Here is a 21,856-nt window from a genome sequence, read left to right on the forward strand (position 1 = left end):
TCCGGGTTGCACTGACGCATGTCAAGGTTCCTCCCCTTCCGTTAAAGGGGAGGGACACTGCGAGTTCTGCAGGCGGTTAGATGGGCCTCCACTCAGCCACCGGGGTGCGGGGTGCTGTGGCTGCAGCCCGGTACTGAAACAGAGTGCCAGCCTGCACGATTGCGGCACGAACCCCCCGAAATCAGCGGGCAATGGCTCAACCCATGAGTCGGATTAAACGAAATGGCGATGCGTGACGCAGCGCACCTCCCCTTTAACTTTCGCCCCGCGGCAGCCTTATGGGGCACTGCCCTATTTCCACCGCAGTGCGGAAATGGGCCACTGTGGGGCGAAACGGGGTCGCTGCGTACAGTGATGATGTCATCGCCAGAGGCGCAGCAGCCCGGGGCGCTACCAGTGGGGCCAAGGCTCTATTGGATTCGTGCCTCTGCTAACTCGCTCGCAATATTGTGGCAGCCAGGAGCGCCCCCCCCCCTCCCCCACCCCACCAGGCGAAAACACTTGTGCCCTGTTAGTGCTCCCTGGAGGCGCACATCAGGCCAATTTTGGCCTCTAAATTTTAACACTGCAAATCTGGTTAATTTGCATTGACACAACTGCAGGATGAGAGATGTACACAAGAGGGCACTCCTGCTTACTTAAAAAGTCTACTTAATGTGATATTCAGTCTGGTTTTAAAATTTTGTAATATAGTATCCATGAAAATTCTTTTACCCTGACATGATTCAATTCTCTTTGTTTTTTGCCTTTAACGTGTTGCTATACTGTCTGTACCTGCTCCAGCCTGACATAGCGACCAACCAGTCCAAAGCAGCCCTGATGTCCAAGTCTTATTTCTTATCTGTCCTTCTCAGTAGAACGGCAATGCATGTATCATTTTTCAACAGTATGTAATCTAACAGTTTTAACAATGTGGATTATTCTAGGGTACCACAAATATATTTAAAGCGGAATGGTTAATATTCAGCAGTTTATCGCTCCAGTTCTGTTCAATCTATTCTTTACCTGTGCCTTGAACTATGCCATAAAAGACTTGGAGTTTGGGGTTTACCTGAAATATCGATTAGATGGTTCACAGTTCGACCTACGCCGCCTTGCTGCAAAGACCAAAGTACGGAAACGACTCATCCTAGAGGCACTTTTTGCTGACGACTGCGCCCTTATGGCACACAAGGAGAGTGACCTACAATTCATACTCAGCAAATTTGCTGAAGCAACAGAATTGTTTGGCCTAACCATCAGCCTTAGTGAAACCGAGGTTCTCTACCAGCCTGCCCCTGGCACCACAGCACCTGCTCCCACAGTCTTCATCGGCAGTATACAACTAAAGTCAGTGGACAGCTTCAAGTACCTTGGCAGCACTATATCAAGTGATGGGTCCTTGGACAAGGAGATTGATGCAAGGATCTGTAAAGCCAGCCAGGCACTTGGTCGTTTGTGCACTAAGGTGTTGAGTCACCACCACATCCGACTGTCAACTGTTGGTGTATAGAGCAGTCGTTCTCTCATCTCTCCTTTATGGATGTGAGACCTGGACACCCTACAGGCGTCACATCAAAAAGTTGGAAGCTTTCCATATGCGCAGTCTCAGATCTATACTCCACATACGCTGGCAAGACCGGGTGTCAAACTTTGAGGTTCTGGAGAGAGCACAATCAACTAGCGTCGAGCTGGTCATGTCATCTGCATGGATGAGTCAACGATCCCTCGTCAGCTTCTTCACGGCGAGCTCTATGAAGATCAAAGACACCAGGGGCGCCCCCGCAAGCGCTACAAAGATTGCATTAAGGCTAACCTCCAGTACTCTGGTATCCGACCAAAGGACCTCGAGAATACAGCAGCTAATAAAATCCAGTGGCGAACTGCCTGCCAGACCTTCGAAGAAAGCCGATGTCAACGCCTGCGGGACACTAGAGATAGACGACATCAGGTGGCAGTACTGTCAGCATCAGGCACATCGAACTTCCCTTGTCCAACGTGCAAGAGACTATGTGCATCCAGAATTGGCCGATACAGCCACTTGAAGACACATGCCATTGATGATTAGCACATCAACGTCTTTGTTCGATACGACAGACTACCAAGTGATCTTAAATGTTCAAAATATCTGGGTGTTATGGTTAGAAGCTACATCTGTGCTATGAAATAAAACTAATGCAAATGAGACTGAGACTTTTTTATTGACAAACTGAATTCAATGATCAAGGCCAAAGTGAAGGACACCAAGAAGGCTGAATAGAGTAAGAGAAAAAAATGAGATAAGTAATAATGCAACGGTTACATGCTGCCAAGCTTGGATTTATTGCATGTGAACATCAATCCATGGCACAAATCTGTGAAATACGGCACTAAATGGGTAAACTCTGAATCACTACAGGAATGACAGGGATGAGAAATAAAAATATTGGCATTGGTGCAGTAAGAAAGAACTTAAACTTATGTAACAAGTTATCATGTGGAAGGATCGTGGGGTAATTTTCCTTCACGATCCCATCCAAATTTGGGCAGGATTGCAGCGGAGAATGTCCCTTGTCTGATCTTCTGGTCCTGCAATGGCATCCCCGGGATTCTCCCCTCTCCACTGGCCTACTCCCTCTTGACAGCAGGAATCCTACCAGAAGCCCGCCATGCATCTTTAATCAGCCCCGAACCAGGGAAATAGATTGGTTGTGGAGTGGACACAGAGGCCCATGCAGAAGCACTGTCCCTTCAAATCGCTACCTCAAAGAAGAGATGCAGGCCAGGGTCAGTTCACAACTCTCAAGAGTTTCAGTCTCTTGCCTTTTACATTCCTACCTTTTACATTCCTATATTACAACAGTGACTAGACTTCTAACGTACTTCATTGGCTTTAAAGCGCTTTGGGACATCCTGATGTTGTGAAAGGTGCTATATAAGTACAGGTCTTTATTTCTTGGACATTGGACATCCAGGCTCAAAAAGACTTACATTTATATAGCACCTTTCAGGACCTCAGGATGTTCCAAAGCGCTTTACAGGCAACAAAGTACTTTTGAAATGTAGTCACTGTTGTAATGTAGGAAATGCGGCAGCCAATTTGCGTACAGCAAGCTCCAACAAATGTGATAATGACCAGATAATCTGCTTTAGTGATAAATATTTGCCAAGATACCAAAGGGTCAGCCTAGATTTTGTGTTCAAGTTTCTGGAGTGGGATTGTGAACCAGTACCTTCTGACTCAGAAGTAAGAGTGTTACCACTGAACCACGGCTGACACAAGAGGCTCTCTCACAGCACAAACATGTACTCGGGCCTGGTGTGTATTGTACATGGGAACATATTATATTCAAAGATTTATGGTTGTCACTACAAGGAAACAGACATGTGGAGACAAACTTTTTATTGCAGGAGATACCGATCAGGGCACCAACCAGCAGCAAGAGGATTTGTTTAGTAACGGTTAACCAGTTCTCAAAAATAAATAGATTGTAATAGAGGCAGTGACTATACACATTGTTTAAATATCCACATGTGGTGTTTTTTTTAAAATCATAAATATAGTGTTGATTTATCAAAAATAGTTCTTCTGCAATGTGATGAAATATTGAGGACCTGGAATACCTGGTACATCCAGACCTGTTTACGATTGAAAGTAGTCCGACTAAATGGTGTCGCCAGAGAGGCATCAAGAATAATCCCACCGTTACCTTTTATTTCTGCAATGCAGTGGAACTAGAGGCACCTCTGGCTTTGCTCCGTTAGATTTACTCATTTGCTATGTCACTAGTACAGCATCATCTCCAAAACCCAGTCCGCTGCCTGTCCGTGTTGCACATTGAGCTTAGAAGATTTGTGCTATGGAAAGTTCACTCTGCAACAGGGAGAAGGTACTTTTATTTTGAACATAAAACTAAAACTAAAAGTCCAGATAAGAATTACCAGGCTCACCTGCTGGCAGAACCAAGCCCAGTGCTTGCCCAATGTTTTGTACCATGTTTGATAGAAGCAGAGGTTTGCTTTTCATTAAGTTTATCTTGCCACTCATGCTCTGTATGGGAACATTCTTTGTTAAATAAAGCTCCGCAGCTTATAAAAGATCATGTTGGCCGTTGACAGTCAAGGCCTCTTTTCACAGCAACTGTAGCCTAGCAACAGGACCTGGCGATTCATTTCCTGACGTTACGAACCTTCTCGAACTGCGAGCATTGCAATTCCGTTTCAGAATTTTGCCAACCAGTCAGACAGATTTTTTCATTTTAATTTATTTCCAGTGAGATTTTTTACAGCAGTGTTTAAAATACTCTTCAGTATTTATCACGTATTCATTGCCGCATCATATAACTCTTGTCAATGAACCAGTTATCACAATTTGTGCCCTCTAAGTTTTTTTTTAATTTGCATTCTTTTTACTGCAGCTGAGGAATGTGTTGAGCGTCTTGGGACATTTTTCTACGTTAAAGGTGCTATATGAATGCAAGTTGTTCTTGACTGTTTTGTAGACTTGTTCAAGTAGAAACCAAGCATAGACAGTGGAAGGAGTGTGCGGCAACCCAGACTCCCCACTCACCCTTTCCTTCAACCACTATCTGCCCCACCTGTGACAGAGACTGTAGGTCCCGCACTGGGCTCTTCAGTCACCTGCGAACTCATTTTAAGAGTGGAAGCAAGTCATCCTCGACTCCAAGGGACTGCCTATGATGATGATGAATATTGCCAACAGTAATTTTTAGGCTCGAATTCCACTCAAATATTCCTGCGTTGTATATCATTATTTGCTCTGCCTACTATTTCAGCATCATCTTCAAATTTGGAAAGTTTACTTCCAATACCTTTGCCCGAGTCATTAATGCATATTAAGAATAATAAGATTCCCAGATCAGCACATATTATGTTCATAACCTCTTTTAACCAAAAAAGTTCAAACTTATAATTATTTTTTATTTTCCCTGTTATCAGCTAATTATCTATCCAATGCATATTTTATCTCCTGTGGTGTGACTCCTTACCTTAACCATTCATTTCCAATGTGGAGACTTGTCGAAAGCCTTCTAAAAATTCAAGTATCTAATCAACTGCATTTGCCTTTCTTGCTGTGGTTTCTTGTCCCTACCTGTTATATTCCTTCTGTCGCATCACCAGAGCCCTTTGCTGATTGTGATGATGAGCTGCAAAGGTTTCGAGACTGACTGTCCGTCGCTTCACGCCCGGTGGATGTAGAGGATTAATACGCAGGCCACACTATAAATGAAAAAAGATCACACAATCAGTCCTGTGACCAGTGTCTCCTTGTATGTACTGGCAATATAGTTATATGACCAGAGTTCAAATTCATATACACTAGTGACATAATCAGTCCTGTTACCAAAGTTTTAATGCAAAAACATTGACCAACCAGTCTCTCACCAATGCTCCTTATACCAATGCATATATTTTTTTAACTGAGACACTCTCACTCATTTCATTCTTTAAAGAAAGACTTGCATTTATATAGCACCTTTCACGACCACCGGACATCTCAAAGCACTTTACAGCCAATGAAGTACCTTTGGAGTGTAGTCACTGTTGTAATGTGGAAAATGCAGTGCCAACTTGCACACAGCAAGCTCCCACAAACAGCAATGTGATAATGACCAGATAATCTGTTTTGTTTTTGTTATGTTGATTGAGAGATAAATATTGCCCAGTACACCAGGGATAACAACCCTGCTCTTCTTCGAAATAGTGCCATTGGATCTTTTACGTCCACCCGAGAGAGCAGACAGAGCCTCAAACATCTCATCCAAAAGACCGCAACTCCGAAAGTGCAGCACTCCCTCAGCACTGCACTGCACTGGAGTGTCAGCCGAGATTTTTTTATGTGCTCAAGTTCCTGCAGTGGGACTTGAACACCACAACCTTCTGACTCAGAGGCGAATTTGCTACCCACTGAACCACAGCTAACACTGGCAGGCATATACAAACTCCTAATACAGGCAACTCTTGATTATCCTTACACGGATCTAACGGAGAATCCGCTGCAACGGCACTTTTAAAAACTGTGATTCTGTCCCGTGTACAACTGCACACGACCATTAAACCCACCCCACACACAGTCCTGTGCTGACACAGCATTATCACTACACACAGAGGAAGGACTTTATTTTATAATAAAGTTTAATGCTGTCTCGACCTTAAAGAAATCCTTGTAGAGCAATTAAATTGACTTAAATGGACAGTCTGTCCGCTCATACTGCGACCCATCCTCACGTTATCAGATCGAAGGCATTGCTCCCAACCCCGCTCTTTTAGGGCACTGTCCAGATCATCACGTTGGAAGCAAGTTCAGAGGGGCAAAAGATTTATCCAACTCTTCCTCCCTTCCCTGCCGTCTTTCCATTTTCTGATCTTGGTGAATGTGCTCTTGTGCAGTCTGGAGTATCACTGAGGGTGTCGCCTCGGGGGTAAGTAAAGCCGAGACTCATTCGACCTCCAGCGGTTGAAGCCTTTAAACTGGCCATTTTAAGAAAAAGTAGACACAGTATAACATTGGGCTCTTCACTTTATATTAAAATGAAGAGGTGGACAATCCCATCCTGGAGAGCACAGAAGCAGAAAAGCATCAAAGTACTGTATAAATTTGGACCCAAACATTCTCGGCAAGTACGTGCACTTGCCCTAGCGGCAATATCGTTTACCCGGAATAGCCCGATCCCCGAGGGCCCCGGATAATCGAGAGTTGTTTGTACTGAAACACACAGACTCAGAAATATTAACACATGATCCTATACAACATATAAGTTGACAATTTATTATCCTGATCCTAGAATCATAAAAGTTTACAGCACGGAAGGAGGCCATTTCGGCCCATCGAGTCCATGCCGGCCAACAGGTGGCTATCCAGCCTAATCCCACTTTCCAGTCTAGGTCTGTAACCCTGCAGGTTATGGAACTTCAGGTGCACATCCAAATACTTTTTAAATGTGGTGAGGGTTTCTGCCTCTACCACCCTTTCAGGCAGCGAGTTCCAGACCTCCACAACTGTCTGCGTGAATACATTTCCCCTCAAATCCCCTCTAAACCTTCTACCAATTACTTTAAATTTATGCCCCCTGGTTGTTGACCCCTCTGCTAAGAGAAATGGGCCCTTTATATCCACTATATCCAGGCCCCTCATAATTTTATACACCTCAATGAGGTCTCCCCTCAGCCTCTTCTGTTGCAATGAAAACAAATCCAGCCTATCCTCATAGCTTAGATTCTCCATTCCCCGCAACATCCTCATAAATCTCCTCTGTACCCTCTCCAGTGCAATCATGTCCTTCCTGCAATGCAGTGACCAGAACTGCATACAGTATTCTAGCTGTGGCCTAACCAGTGTTTTATATAGTTCAAGCATAACCTCCCTGCTCTTGTATTCTATGCCTTGGCTAATAAAGGCAAGCATTCCGTATGCCTTCTTAACCACCTGGCCTGCTACTTTCAGGGATCTGTGGACATGCACTCCAAGGTCCTTTTGTTCCTCTACACTTCTCAGTATTCTACCATTTAATGTGTATTCCCTTTCCTTGTTAGCCCTCCCAAATTGCATTATCTCATGTTTCTCTGGATTAAATTCCATTTGCCACTGTTCTGCCTACCTGGCCAGTTGATTGATATCTTCCTGTAGTCCACAGCTTTCTTCTTCATTATCAACCACACAGACGATTTTAGTATCATCTGCAAACTTCTTAATCATACCCCCTATATTCAAGTCTAGATCATTGATGTCTATCACAAAAAGCAAGGGACCTAGTACTGAGCCCTGCGGAACCCCACTGGAAACAACCTGATGGGTCTGAAATAATTCTCCCATCTGTTCTTAATCTTTAAATAAAAATAAGTATTATGTGTTGGGCTTTTTAAAATACTATTTTCCCTTTCCATTGTTTCATCATAATTCCTTTTGAGGATTATGTCCCTTATGATCCAATGTTGCAAGTTTACACGACCTGCTCATGCTGGTGTTACATGATCTGAACTGAGAGTTACCCCAATCTCAATGAACTGTGTAAGGGAGGCTACGTAGACTCGTCGTAAGCATTCAGTCGGCTCAGTAGACTAAGGCTAATGCAGCCTATAATTTACTGAAGAATTTATTTACAAATTAAACCTTACAAAGAAGCATCTAAGATAGGTGTTATATATGCAGACTATCGATATACTCTCTGTGTAGTCACTGTATAGTTGCATAAGATGGAGATTTGTTACCTGATGTACTATCAATTAGGTTTACACTGTGTATAAACTATGCTGGCACCACGAGAGGGTGCAACTGGTAGAGACCGGGGTTTCCTGCCCCTGTGACAGATGCTGTCCACCAGAGGGCACTGCGGTGGGAGACCTGAGGGTCACCTGCATAGGTGTGCGGGGCCCAGTATAAAAGGCTGCTCACCATTTGTGCCTCACTCTGGAGTTACAAATAAAGGACCAAGGTCACTACAGTTTGAGTACAACACATTGCCTCGTGGAGTCATTCATAAGTGCATTACAGACATAACAACTGACGACGAGAATATGGACTTTCACGCGATTATGGTTACCTTTAGCACACTAAAAGACTTCGCAGAGGGTGATGATTGGGATGCCTTCACGGAAAGGCTCGAGCAATATTTTGTGGCAAACGACCTGGCAGGGAAGACGGACGCACCGGCGGAGAAGCGCAAGGTTATACTGCTGACCAGTTGTGGGCCCGAGGTCTACCGCCTCGTCAGGGACTTGCTGGCAGCCACGAAGGCCAAGGATAAGACATAAGATGAGCTGACTGAACTAGTTCGCGGCCAACTAAAACCAAAACAGAGCATCCACACAGCCAGGTACAGATTCTACACTCACTACAGACCTGAGGGCCAGGAGATTGCAAAATATGCTGCCGACTTCAGGAGACTTGCGGCACCGTGTGATTTTGGTACGCACCTCAACAAAGCATTGCGAGACATCTTCGTTATAGGAATTGGCCACGAAGGACAGCTTCACAAGCTATTATCTGCCGACACCACAGTCAACCTGCAGAAGGCCATCAGCATCAGTCAGGCGTTCATGACCTCGACCTGCAGCACCAAACAAATTATTCATCCTGTGGACTCAAACCCGCAAGTACTGTACACAGAATGGTGCCTTTCACAGGCACAACTGTAGAATGTGGCTCTACCCAGGGCAGAGAGCACAGACCTCAGTGTTCCAGAACTCAGAGTCCGCCGAGGGGTGCTAATCAAGTAGCACCATGCTGGCATTGCGGAGAAACCATAGGGCTCACCAGTGTCAGTTTGCTGAGTACGTATGCAAAGCCTGTAATACGAATGGCCACCTCCAGCATATGTTTAAAAGAAATACGACTCACTGTCCAGCAGAGGAGTCGGTAGATGACTATGAATCCAGTGGGGAGTATGATGATTTGGCCAGAGAGGCAACTCAGCCCCAAAAAGAAGTGTATGGAGTGTATACCTGCACCATCGATTGTCCTCCAGTGAAGATGGAAGTCGAGATAAACCGCGTTCCAGTCTTCATGGAAGTGGACACGGGAGCGAGCCGCAGTGATGAGCCAGGATGCCTTTTAGAGGCTATGGAACGAAAAACGACCCGTGCTAGTTCCAGTACAGGAAAAGTTGCGCACCTACACCAAGGAGATGATCCCAGTCCTTGGTAGTGTGGCTGTAAGTGTAATCCATAATGGTGTGGTGCACAAATTACCTCTGTGGATTGTTGCAGGTGATGGTCCAACGCTACTTGGGAGAAGGTGGATGGAGAAGATCCAGTGGAAATGGGAAGACCTCTTCACTCCAGCAATTGATGTTCCCCATGCTCAGAGGTAGAGCAAAACCTCACCTTCGCTTGAGCCAGGCATCAGAGAACAGACCAGCGCAGCACCTGAGGCACAAACCATCCATCACGACTGCGTGGCAATGATCCGACCGGAACGACCTAAACGTACCTTCTCGGATCTAGTGGCAGGACTCCTGGGGAGGAAGATTGAATTCACTGGCACTCTTCCAGCTTTTGGGGCAGAATTGCGGGAGAAAAGGATCAAGGCAGTCGACCTCGAGGACAGAGGTAAGATGGCGTCCCTGCTGAAGCGAGGTGCAGCGTGGCTGAAAAAAAAAAGATGGCTGCGGCCATATCATGAGATGCAACGCTGAGGGACCAACACGTGATGTCTAACAAAGGATTTGATTGGGGTAAAGCCAGCAGCGTTCTCTTAAAGGAAACCTGCAACCAACTGAACTTAAAGAAACATTGTATGCATGGCAATCAATGTAACGAACCGATTAAGATTGTGAACAAAGTATTTTTGCAAGATGTCGGTACTATTCCTAATGTAAAGAACAAAATGTTGTTGCGAGATGTCGGGAATAAAGTGTCCCCAAAAGTAGCAAGTGAGCGAATTCGGAAGGGTAAAGCGCGCTGATCCTGATGCCCTGCCCCAAGTGTCCCCACAAGTTATAGGCCAGCGACCACAGGAGGGTGAAGGCACTGATCCTGATACTCTGCCCCAGGTCTATCCCACATTGCAGGCACCCGATGGCACTATTTGCCACGGACCTGGAAATGAAAATGGCGCCAATACGCGCAGTCAGCCGCCGTTGCCCACCACCCGGGTGGAGACGGCGCAGCCCCCAGACCCAGTCGCTACCTCGGCCATGTCCGGGAGCGAAAGGTCAGAACCAACGAGTTCCCCAAACGGGACCTGGAACAGCCAGGTTCCCAACACTGTTAGATAGCAGGCAGAAGATTCTGCAGCTCTCAAAGGAAGACAGGGAGGCTACACAAAATCTGTGGCTCTGCCCACCACTAGGCAATGGCAAAGGCCCGAGTCCTGGCTAGGTGAGCGAACCAAGCTCACCCCGCTAGCAGGGGGCGCAGCGCCGCTATCAGACGAATTGGACCCCATCCGGTTGCTCTGGAATCTGCGTCTTCGCATACCTGTCATGCTACCTCAGTACTGACCATGACTGAACCATGAATGCAATCTACCCAATCCTGGCACACGACCGCAAAACGTAACAAATGTAAGTCACTGAACCAAGGTGTCACGATACAAACTGTAACTTCCTTTCTTTGTAATTGCACTGTGTATGTTAATGTAACGGGCCTGCTGCATGATCCCGCTGTTGGGGGGGGGGGGGGTTGGGGGCGGGAGGGAAATGGATGTGTGTAGCCATGGACACACACATGGATCACACCCAGAACCCACTGGAACCTCCAATGCATTATCGAACCATCCAAACTGGTAACCACTACCCAATGTTGTGGCAAAAGGACTTGGGGGTTAACAGGGAGAGAGCCAAGCCAAAGCACAGCCAAGGTGCAAGGGCTATTGGCACTTAAGTCTGGGGAGAGCTAAGCCAGAGTACATAGTGCGAAGTTAATGGGCACAAAGGACTTGGGGGAGAGTGATGTTATATATGCAGACTATAGATATACTCTCTGTGTAGTCATGTATAGTTGCATAAGATGGAGATTTGTTACCTGATGTACTATCAATAAGGTTTACACTGTGTATATACTATGCTGGCACAACTAGAGGGTGCAACTGGTGGAGACTGGGGTTTCTTGCCCCTGTGGCAGAGGCTGTCCACCAGAAGGCACTGTGGTGGGAGACCTGAGGGTCACCTGCATTGGTGTGCAGGGCCCGGTATAAAAGGCTGCTCACCATGCTTGTGCCTCACACTGGAGTTATGAATAAAGGACCAAGGTCACTACAGTGGAGTCATTCATAAGTGCATTACAGACATAACATTAGGTTTAGACAATAAACTACTGGCAGAGCACACTGATCAGACATAGGGATTCTTTGCAATGTCCACAATGGATTACTTACTGGTTGAATGCTCTGATAAAATAGTGAGAATAAACAATCAGCTTCCAGATAAAACATTGCAAATGAAGCTTTCCTTTCCCTCAGCTTGCCCTGTAAAATGCTTTGTTGATGACTATTTTTCCCCAGTTGGGATTCAGAGATAGAAATGCCTTGTCCACTGAGAGTCTAATAAATATTTTCCTTTAATGGGAGACTTCCTGACTTTCCTTGAGATATTATTTTTCTTTGATTATATTAGATTTTTAGTGTAACTATAACAGATTAGGGTTCAACTATTCCTTGTGCTAACTTAGATTCTAATGCCCAATCCATAAATTGACCCAACCACGGCCTCCTTAGCCAAATCTTTTTTTTTCTAAGTATCTCCATCAGGAACATAGGAGTTGCTGAACAAAAAAGTCCAAGGTCCATCTAGTTTGACTTCTACCATCCTGTTAGTCGCATGATGCAATGACAATGGAGATATAAGGAGATGTACAACACGTGATTCCCACTTCTAATGTGTAACGCTATGATGGATGATCCATTGATTGATTGAAATGAACATTGGGGCACTCTTTACAGATCTAATCAGCTTTCCACCCGAGGTCTCTGATCCTCTGAGATGCATGGTAGTTTTATGGCTGGGAAATCGTCCTCACCTCAGGACATTTTCCAATGTTCTGCCCAGTATTTCAATGCTGCAGTAGCTCACCTCTACTTGTCTTTCAGATGAGACATTAAACCGTCGGCTCTCTCAGGTGGAAGTAAAAGATCCCACGGCGCTATTGCGAAGAAGAGCAGGGGAGTTATCCCCAGTATTCTGGCTAGTATTTATCCCTCAACCAACATCACTAAATCTTATTCTCTGGTCATTATCACATTGCTGTTTGTGGGAGCTTGCTGTGTGGAAAATTGACTCTCGTGTTTCCTACATTAGAACAGTGACTACACTTCAACAAAAAAGTACTTCATTGGCTGTAAAGTGCTTTGGGACATCCGGTGGTCCTGAAAGGTGCTATATAAATGCAAGTCTTTCTTTCTTATTATTGATATATTGATATGGAATTCTCTGCCCCAGAGAGCTGTGGAGGCTGGGTCATTAAATATATTTAAGGTGGAGATAGACAGATTTTTGAATGATAAGGGAGTCATGGGTTATGGGGAGCAGGCAGGGAAGTGGAGCTGAACCCAAGATCAGACCAGCCATGATCTTATTAATGGCAGAGCAGACGCAAGGGGCCAAATGGCCTACTCCTACTCCTATTTCTTATGTAGGTCTCAGTGGCAGAGTGCCTTTAGGAGGCAGGAAGCTGCTTCTATTCTTATTTTAATTTTCTCCACAAGACTAACGTTTTTAACTTCCAGATTTTCTGCAGGTCAGGAGCCCACAATAAGCATGTCCCCCGTGCATTAGATTGGCAGAATGTTCCAACAATTGATGGCCTGAGCTAAATCAAGTGGAGACAATGACATAGTAACCAATCCAGCCAAAACAAGTGGGAAATTACCACAGCACCCACCCAACTGGACCGAACAAACCCCCTTCAAGGTCATGGCTGCTTTCTTCGCATTTCACGTTATTAATATGATGCTTACCTGATTGACTGAGAGTGGGATCGCGGCCTGGCTCACTTTCGGAAGTATTAACGGTGTTACGGCGAAACTTCTCCGTGTGACACCGATGCTTCCACCGCCAGTCAGAGGCGTGCACGGCAACGACATCCTCGCTGTGGAAGGAAAACGAACCTATTTTACAGACTTTCTCAAAACACTAACTTGTGCTGGTCAGACCATGCTTCCGGCAACCCACGTAGTGATCATTTATCACTGGCTGCAGTGCTTGGGAGCAGGACTGCCCTCAACCACTCGGAGATCAGCTATTCTTCTGCAGTTGGAGTGCTTTGGAGCTCAAAAGGTCCTGCTGGCTAACTGCAACATGTAGAATCCTCCTTTTTAAAAAAGGAGGGAGAGAGAAAACAGGGAATTATAGACCGGTCAGCCTGACATCGGTAGTGGGTAAAATGATGGAATCAATTATTAAGGATGTCATAGCAGTGCATTTGGAAAGAGGTGACATGATAGGTCCAAGTCAGCATGGATTTGTGAAAGGGAAATCATGCTTGACAAATCTTCTGGAATTTTTTGAGGATGTTTCCAGTAGAGTGGATAAGGGAGAACCAGTTGATGTGGTATATTTGGACTTTCAGAAGGCGTTCGACAAGGTCCCACACAAGAGATTGATGTGCAAAGTTAGAGCACATGGGATTGGGGGTAGTGTACTGACATGGATTGAGAACTGGTTGTCAGACAGGAAGCAAAGAGTAGGAGTAAATGGGTACTTTTCAGAATGGCAGGCAGTGACTAGTGGGGTACCGCAAGGTTCTGTGCTGGGGCCCCAGCTGTTTACACTGTACATTAATGATTTAGATGAGGGTATTAAATGTAGTATCTCCAAATTTGCGGATGACACTAAGTTGGGTGGCAGTGTGAGCTGCGAGGAGGATGCTGTGAGGCTGCAGAGCGACTTGGATAGGTTAGGTGAGTGGGCAAATGCATGGCAGATGAAGTATAATGTGGATAAATGTGAGGTTATCCACTTTGGTGGTAAAAACAGAGAGACAGACTATTATCTGAATGGTGACAGATTAGGAAAAGGGGAGGTGCAAAGAGACCTGGGTGTCATGGTACATCAGTCATTGAAGGTTGGCATGCAGGTGCAGCAGGCGGTTAAGAAAGCAAATGGCATGTTGGCCTTCATAGCAAGGGGATTTGAGTACAGGGGCAGGGAGGTGTTGCTACAGTTGTACAGGGCATTGGTGAGGCCACACCTGGAGTATTGTGTACAGTTTTGGTCTCCTAACCTGAGGAAGGACATTCTTGCTATTGAGGGAGTGCAGCGAAGGTTCACCAGACTGATTCCCGGGATGGCGGGACTGACCTATCAAGAAAGACTGGATCAACTGGGCTTGTATTCACTGGAGTTCAGAAGAATGAGAGGGGACCTCATAGAAACATATAAAATTCTGACGGGGTTAGACAGGTTAGATGCAGGAAGAATGTTCCCAATGTTGGGGAAGTCCAGAACCAGGGGTCACAGTCTAAGGATAAGGGGTAAGCCATTTAGGACCGAGATGCGGAGGAACTTCTTCACCCAGAGAGTGGTGAACCTGTGGAATTCTCTACCACAGAAAGTTGTTGAGGCCAATTCACTAAATATATTCAAAAAGGAGTTAGATGAGGTCCTTACTGCTAGGGGGATCAAGGGGTATGGCGAGAAAGCAGGAATGGGGTACTGAAGTTGAATGTTCAGCCATGAACTCATTGAATGGCGGTGCAGGCTAGAAGGGCCGAATGGCCTACTCCTGCACCTATTTTCTATGTTTCTATGTTTCTAAAGTAAATCCTGGCTTAACGTTTTATTTATAAAGAACGGCTGGTCTTAATACACTCAATGTTGAAATATTCAAACTCTTGAATCAGCACAACAGGTTTATGTAGTTCCATCTTTTAATGTATGACTTTTCATGATGTCATGAGTTGAATATCAGGAACGTTACTCCGATTCATGCAAATGACCCCATCACCCCAATTGGGGGCAGGGTCTATGGCCAAGATTATGGGCAGACGGGAATCCTGCTCCACCAGCCCTTGCAGAATTTCTGGGCCTGTAAGTTGAATAAGGGATTCATAACATCAGAATTACCCCATGAGCAATTTATAGTAAGGGGTTACTTTAATAAACACTTGGATTGTCCTATTACTAGTGACATCCATTACAGGATTGTCTCAGGACTGAGAGTGACTATTACAGGACGGACTGTTCTGACAGACTCTATAATAGGACCAATGCCCAGTAACTACAGCACCCGCTTAATTACAACTGCTTGGGACAGTCCTACGAAATGGAAACCGACAATAATCAATGGTGCTTAACGCCTTCATTTGCCTAAATTTCGTCCGCCAATTTATATCAAGGGCGAATACAGCGTGACATATTACAAATGGCAACAGCGCACAACATCGTAGAAAGGTAAAAACAGTAGAACATCTGACAGAAAAATGCTGACATCTTGTGTTTTTTTAAACTGCAATGAATCAGAATTCATCAACTTCCACATTTTCCCTTCATTAAACATTTAACCATCTTTTGACTCGACGAATCTACGCCGAACCTAGTGCAGAATCTACTTCTCTAACATTGGGAATAATCAGTTCTGGCATATCTTCATCTACAGCCTCTGTTTCCGAATCTTTCAGAGAAGAAAGAATTTCTGCGTCTGCCATCTCTCCACGTTTTCCACGCTGGAGTGTTTTGGCAAGCTCCTTGGCTTTAACTTTCAACAAGCAGCCCCATCGGGCAGAATTGTTTTGAGCTCTTTTGCCCTGGTTGACGGTCTGTAGAGTCTGAGAAGAAGGGGTAATTTATACGAGTATCTGCTGTCCATTCTTCACGCCAGCGAGTTGGTAAGGAAAAGTCAAAGGAATTAGGAAATGTTGACCATACTCGGCGTCTCGGAGAGAGACACGCTGTTTGTGAATAGAATAAATCAGAGTGAATTGGCAACAAGATTTCATCATGAAGTCTGTTCACCAACTTTGCCACTACATCTGAACGACAAAGATTTGGAGGTGAAGGATAGAATGCAACGTGCCTGACACAATACGCACAGTAGCTTAGTGTGTGGTGAGTGAGCCCAAACGGGAGCCTAATATTCCGCAACTGAATAGCAGAGAGCAGATGAACATAAAGTAAGGGTGCTTGGTCTCCAAGCAGAGCTAGTAAGTTTGACAATTAGGTCTTTTCGAATTTTGACTTTCTCAACAGTTTTCAGTAGCTGGTTTTTACAGATTATACAATCATGGAATGGTTACAGCACAGAAGGAGGCCATTCGGCCCGTCAAGCCTGTGCCAGCTCTCTGCAAGAGCACTTCAGCTAGTCTCACTCCCCAGCCTAGCACATTATTTTCCTTCAGGTACTTATCCAATTCCCTTTTGAAAGCTGTGATTGAGTCTGCCTCCGCCACCCTTTCAGGCAGTGCATTCCAGATCCTAACCACTCGCTGCATAAAAAAGTTTTTCCTCATGTTGCCTTTGATTCTTCTGGCAATCACCTTAAATCTGGTTCTCCGCCCTCCACCAATGGCAACAGTTTCTCGGTCCAGACCTCACATGATTTTGAACACCTCGATCAAATCTCCTCTCAACCTTCTCTGCTCAGTGAACAATCCCAGCTTCTCCAGTCTATCCAGGTAACTGAAGTCCCCTGAAGAATGGATTATTAAATGATAAAAGGGATAATGTTACAAGCCAAAAAGAGGTGGTACTGGGACAAGTAAAGAAACAAAAGATGGGACCAGAGGTGTAAATGGTTACAGCAGAACCATTACCAGCACCCGCTGTTCCAGAAAATGGAATCGGTGGTTACGATCTGAAGTTGTATAAAGGCTATAATCATCATCATCATAGGCAGTACCTCGAATCGAGGATGATTTGCTTCCACGTCTAAAAGTTCACAGATGTTTCAATGAAGGACCTAAAATTCCAGGTCCCGAACTAAATCTTGAAGGGTGGAAGATGCCTCTCACACGGGCTTGACAGAGCTAGGTCTTGGTCCAGTGGTAAGGATTAACCAAGACGACTGAAGATCAGCTCTGCTGCACGTACCTAGTGCGTGCACATATCGCAGTGTGGGCTGGCCCGTGCAGCCTCTGAGCCCTCGTCTCTTCTGGGCCCCGAACTCGCGCCTCTCCTGGGCCCCGATCACATCCCTCTACAATCTCTCGCCGCTCATTCGCTCCAACCTCACCCAAGCTCCAATCACCGACCTGGATCTTGGTGACCTCCCTCTCCCGTTACTCTCCTGCTCCAGCACGTGCTGCTCCTTGGAGTGGTATGCCGCCACACTTCTCCTTTTGCTCCCCGGCCTGCTCCGATGGTGCTCGCAGGCCAGGGGCCGCTCAGCCACTGAATTGCCGAATTGAAAGTGCTGAATTAAAAGATGAGGTGCTGGTCTGTTTTTCCTTTGCTTTCTCTCCAGTATAGGTGGATGGTGTTACGCTCATAATAAAGGATACAACTGAGTACAGTATGCAGTGAGTAAATGTGACCTTAGCTCCTTTAATTAAACTCCAGAGTACTGGTACAGCGTGGGAGGCCTGCTTATACACAGTGCTCCAAAGGGATGCTGGATCCCTTGGGACTCCAACAGGTAGGCCCTCTGGTGGTGGTGTGATACAGGTTGCCAAGGGTTACATACATAACAGGTGGTACATAGGGCAACGGCTTCTCTTCACCTGTGCACTTTACCTATCCCGAAAATGGGAAAGAAAGAACTTGCATTTATATAGCGCCTTCCACGACCTCGGGACCTGCTAAAGCTCTTTACAACCAATGAAGTACTTTTGAAATGTATTCACTGTTTTAATGTAGGAAACTGAAACTGAATGTGGTTAAAACAGTGTTTAAAATATGTACTTATTTAAAAATTAAAAAGACAGAAAAAGAAGGATTTGCATTTATATAGCACCTTTCACGACCACCAGCCTTCCTAAAGCGCTTTGCAGCCAATGACGTACATTCGACGTGTAGTCACTGTTGTAAAATAGCCACCGACCCCACATTCAGTTCTTTATTATTCTCTTTTTGTCTTCTGGTGACTCTTCCATCACCGCTCCGACCATTAGTTTGGATACAGTTAAAGTCACTCTCCGTGATTATTTTAGACTAGATCAGGCCGTGGCAGGCTGCTCGCAGCTCAGGTGCACAGACAAATCAAAACCCAACGACCGCCAATTAGCCACTATATACAGTGCAACAATTAGACAATAAAAGCTGTTGTTCCTGTGTCCAATGGTGATAGACACCCAGACACTCATTGTTTTACAAGCACCTGTTGTCGATTTGCGCGCACTTTTGCAGAGTTTGGGAAAGTTTCGCAAAGTTTGATACTTACTGGAGTTTGGGGCCGGCAGCGCGGGCATCCTGTGTTGTGCCACGTGACTGGCCGCTGCTCTGGCGACAGTGAAATTGACACTGAAATATCAATGAGCAGAGGCAGCCAGAGCGAGCAGTAGGGTAGATAGGAGTGCAGAAAACAGGGGCAGAATAATGTACAGAAAGTAAATGCCAGCACACGACGGAGTAGTACAGGAGATTCAACGACGCAAGAGAAAACGAGAGAGACCAGAATAAAAAGAATATAGTAAAAAGGAGAAAGAGAAAAAAAAGGAGGGGAAGATAAAACAAAGCAGACAGCAAACGTAAAGATCTAATAGAGAGAAAACAGGAGAGCCAGAGCAAGAAAAAAAGAACAGAGAAAACGGGGGGAGAAAAAACAGAATGGACAGAGACGAACAGAGTGCGAGAAAAAAATTGCAGAGAGAAGAGAAAACAGAGCAGTGGATGAGAACAAAGCAGAAATTGTGCAGAGCGAAGACAGAGGAGGGCAGAGTACAGAGGGAGGGAATAGAGATAGCGGGGCACCGAACATAATATAGAGAATATAAACAGAAAATGCTGGCAATCTCAGCAGGTCAGGCAGCATCTGTGGAGAGAGAAACGGAGTTAACGTTTCAGGTCGATGACCTTTTGTCAGAACTGGAGAGAATAATTAACCTGCAAAGTGGGAATAAAGCTGAACGCCAATTGGAAATTAAAGAGAAGAGCAGGAATTAAAGATGTAGAAAGTAAATTAAAATACATAGAATTAGTAGGTTAGAAAAATTGGAGATTGAGATCGAGAGGGAAGACAGCAGAAAGTAGACAGGGAGCTAGAATGGAAGTTCAGCCAAAGAGAGAACGACACAATAACTGCAGCAAATACACTAACAAAGAAGGAAGATATGAGAAAATGAAGAAGGTGAAGAGAGAGAATAACAGCAAAAATAAAGACACAGAAGCAGACAGATCAGAAAATGCGTTGTGAACCAGTGTCTAGAGAGAGCACATACAGAAAACCCCCCCAACATTCAGTCAGATTCAAGGTAGTTATGGATAACTATCAAGGATAGACCAGGAATAAAAGTCCCAGATTGGGGAAAGGCTAAGTTAAGATTTTCTAAGTTGAGGAGTGATTTGGCCACAGTGCACTGGAAACAGCTACTTGAAAGTAAATCAGTGTCGGAACAGTGGGAAGCATTCAAAGAGGAAATCCGGAGGGCTCTGGCCAAACATGTGCCCTTAAAGAAAAAGGGTGGGAATAACAATTTTAGAGCCCCCTGGATGTCTAGGGACTTACAGGGGAAGATAAAGAAAAAAAGGGAAACTTATGTCATATACCAACAGCTAAATACTGTACAATCTCTGGAGGAATACAGAAAGTTTAGAGGTGAAATTAAAAAGGATATTAGGAATGCTAAGAGAGAGCATGAAAAATTCTTGGCAAGTAAAATCAAGGAAAACCCAAAGATGTTCTACAAATATATTAAGAGCAAGAGGATAACTAAAGAAATGGTGGGACCTATTAGGGACCATGAGGGTAATCTTTGTGTGGAGGCGGAAAATGTGGGTATGATTCTGATTGAATACTTTGCCTCTGCTTTCACAAAGGAAAGGGGCAATGCAAATACTGCTAGCGAGGAGGAATGTGAAATTCTGGATCAAATAAACATAGTGAGAGAGGAGATATTAAGGGGTTTAGCAGCTTTGAAAGTAGATAAGTCCCCAGGCCTGGATGAAATGCATCCCAGGCTGTTGAGCGAAGCAAAAGGAAATAGCAGAGGCCATGGCCATTATTTTCCAGTCCTCTTTGGATTCAGGCAGAGTGCCAGTGGACTGAAGGACTGCTAATGTGACACCCTTGGTTAAGTAGGCCCGCGTCTGCGCATATTCAGAGGCTGAACTCCAGGATATAGTCAATGCATTCACTGAGGCATATGAAAGCATGGGCCTTACACTTAACATCCGTAAGACAAAGGTCCTCCACCAGCCTGTCCCCGACGCACAGCACTGCCCTCCAATCATCAAGATTCACGGCGCAGCCCTCGACAACATGGACCATTTCCCATATCTTGGGAGCCTCTTATCAACAAAGGCAGACATTGATGCGGAGATTCAACATCGCCTCCAGTGCGCCGTGCGCAGTCTTCGTCCGTCTGAGGAAAAGAGTGTTTGAAGACCAGGCCCTCAAATCTACCACCATGCTCAAGGTCTACAGGGCTGTAGTAATACCCGCCCTCCTCTATGGATCTGAGGCATGGATGATGTATAGAAGGCACCTCAAGTCACTGGAGATATATCATCAACGATGTCTCCGCAAGATCCAGCAAATCCCCTGGAAGGACAGGTGCACCAACATCAGTGTCCTCTTTCACGCTAACATCCCCATGTTATATATGTAAATTTGTATTTACACAGTACAGCCACCAGAGAGCTCATCCCCTGGAGTCCCAAGGGATCCCATAATTCCTTGGGAGCACAGGTATTTAAGGAGGCCTCACAGGTTGGAGAGGCACTCTGGAGACCTGCAATAAAAGACCAAGGTCATACTTTACTTTGAGCTCACAGTGTTCAGTCTGACTCTTTCTCCGTACACAACAACTGGCGACGAGATACAGATAGCGAACCCAAAGATGCAGAGAACAGTGGGCAACCTGGAGACATTCTCGGAGGGAGATGATTGGGAAACTTGTGGAGCGACTCGACCAATACTTCATGGCCAACGAGCTAGATGGGGAAGAGAGCACTGCCAAATGAAACGTATGGCCTCATGAAGAATCTGCTCACTCCAGTGAAACCCACAGAGAAATCGGACGACGATTTGTGCACACTGGTCCGAGAGCATTTGAATCGGAAGGAAAGCGTTCTGATGGCGAGGTACCGGTTCTACACCTACAAAAGGTCTGAAAGCCAGGAAGTGGTGAGTTATGTCGCCGAGCTAAGACGCCTTGCAGGACATGGTGAATTTGGAGGACATTTGGAGCACATGTTTAAAGACTTTTTTGTACTTGGCATTGGCCATGAAACCATACTTCGCAAATTTTGACTGTAGAGATCCCAACCTTGAGTAAGGCCATAGTGATAGCCCAGGCGTTCATTGCCATCAGTGACAATGCGAAGCAAATCTCTCAGCACACAAATGC

The 21,856-nt window shown here is 45.3% G+C and overlaps 1 protein-coding gene across 1 annotated transcript in view; it reads right to left on the reverse strand.

Annotated features, from left to right (window-relative positions):
• LOC139276889 (uncharacterized) overlaps nt 1-18,784 on the reverse strand; it is a 29,717-nt gene extending 10,933 nt beyond the window's left edge. Inside the window, exons 1-3 of the mRNA XM_070894886.1 lie at nt 18,730-18,784; nt 13,373-13,503; nt 5,072-5,199 (exon numbers count right to left, since the gene is read on the reverse strand). Coding sequence (XP_070750987.1) covers nt 5,072-5,199; nt 13,373-13,503; nt 18,730-18,757 — 287 coding nt within the window. The 5' untranslated portion in view covers nt 18,758-18,784. The remainder of the gene's footprint in view (nt 1-5,071; nt 5,200-13,372; nt 13,504-18,729) is intronic.
• Between the last annotated feature and the right edge of the window lie 3,072 nt (nt 18,785-21,856).

The sequence above is a fragment of the Pristiophorus japonicus genome, chromosome 12, assembly GCF_044704955.1.
Source record: "Pristiophorus japonicus isolate sPriJap1 chromosome 12, sPriJap1.hap1, whole genome shotgun sequence".
Taxonomy (NCBI): domain Eukaryota; kingdom Metazoa; phylum Chordata; class Chondrichthyes; family Pristiophoridae; genus Pristiophorus; species Pristiophorus japonicus.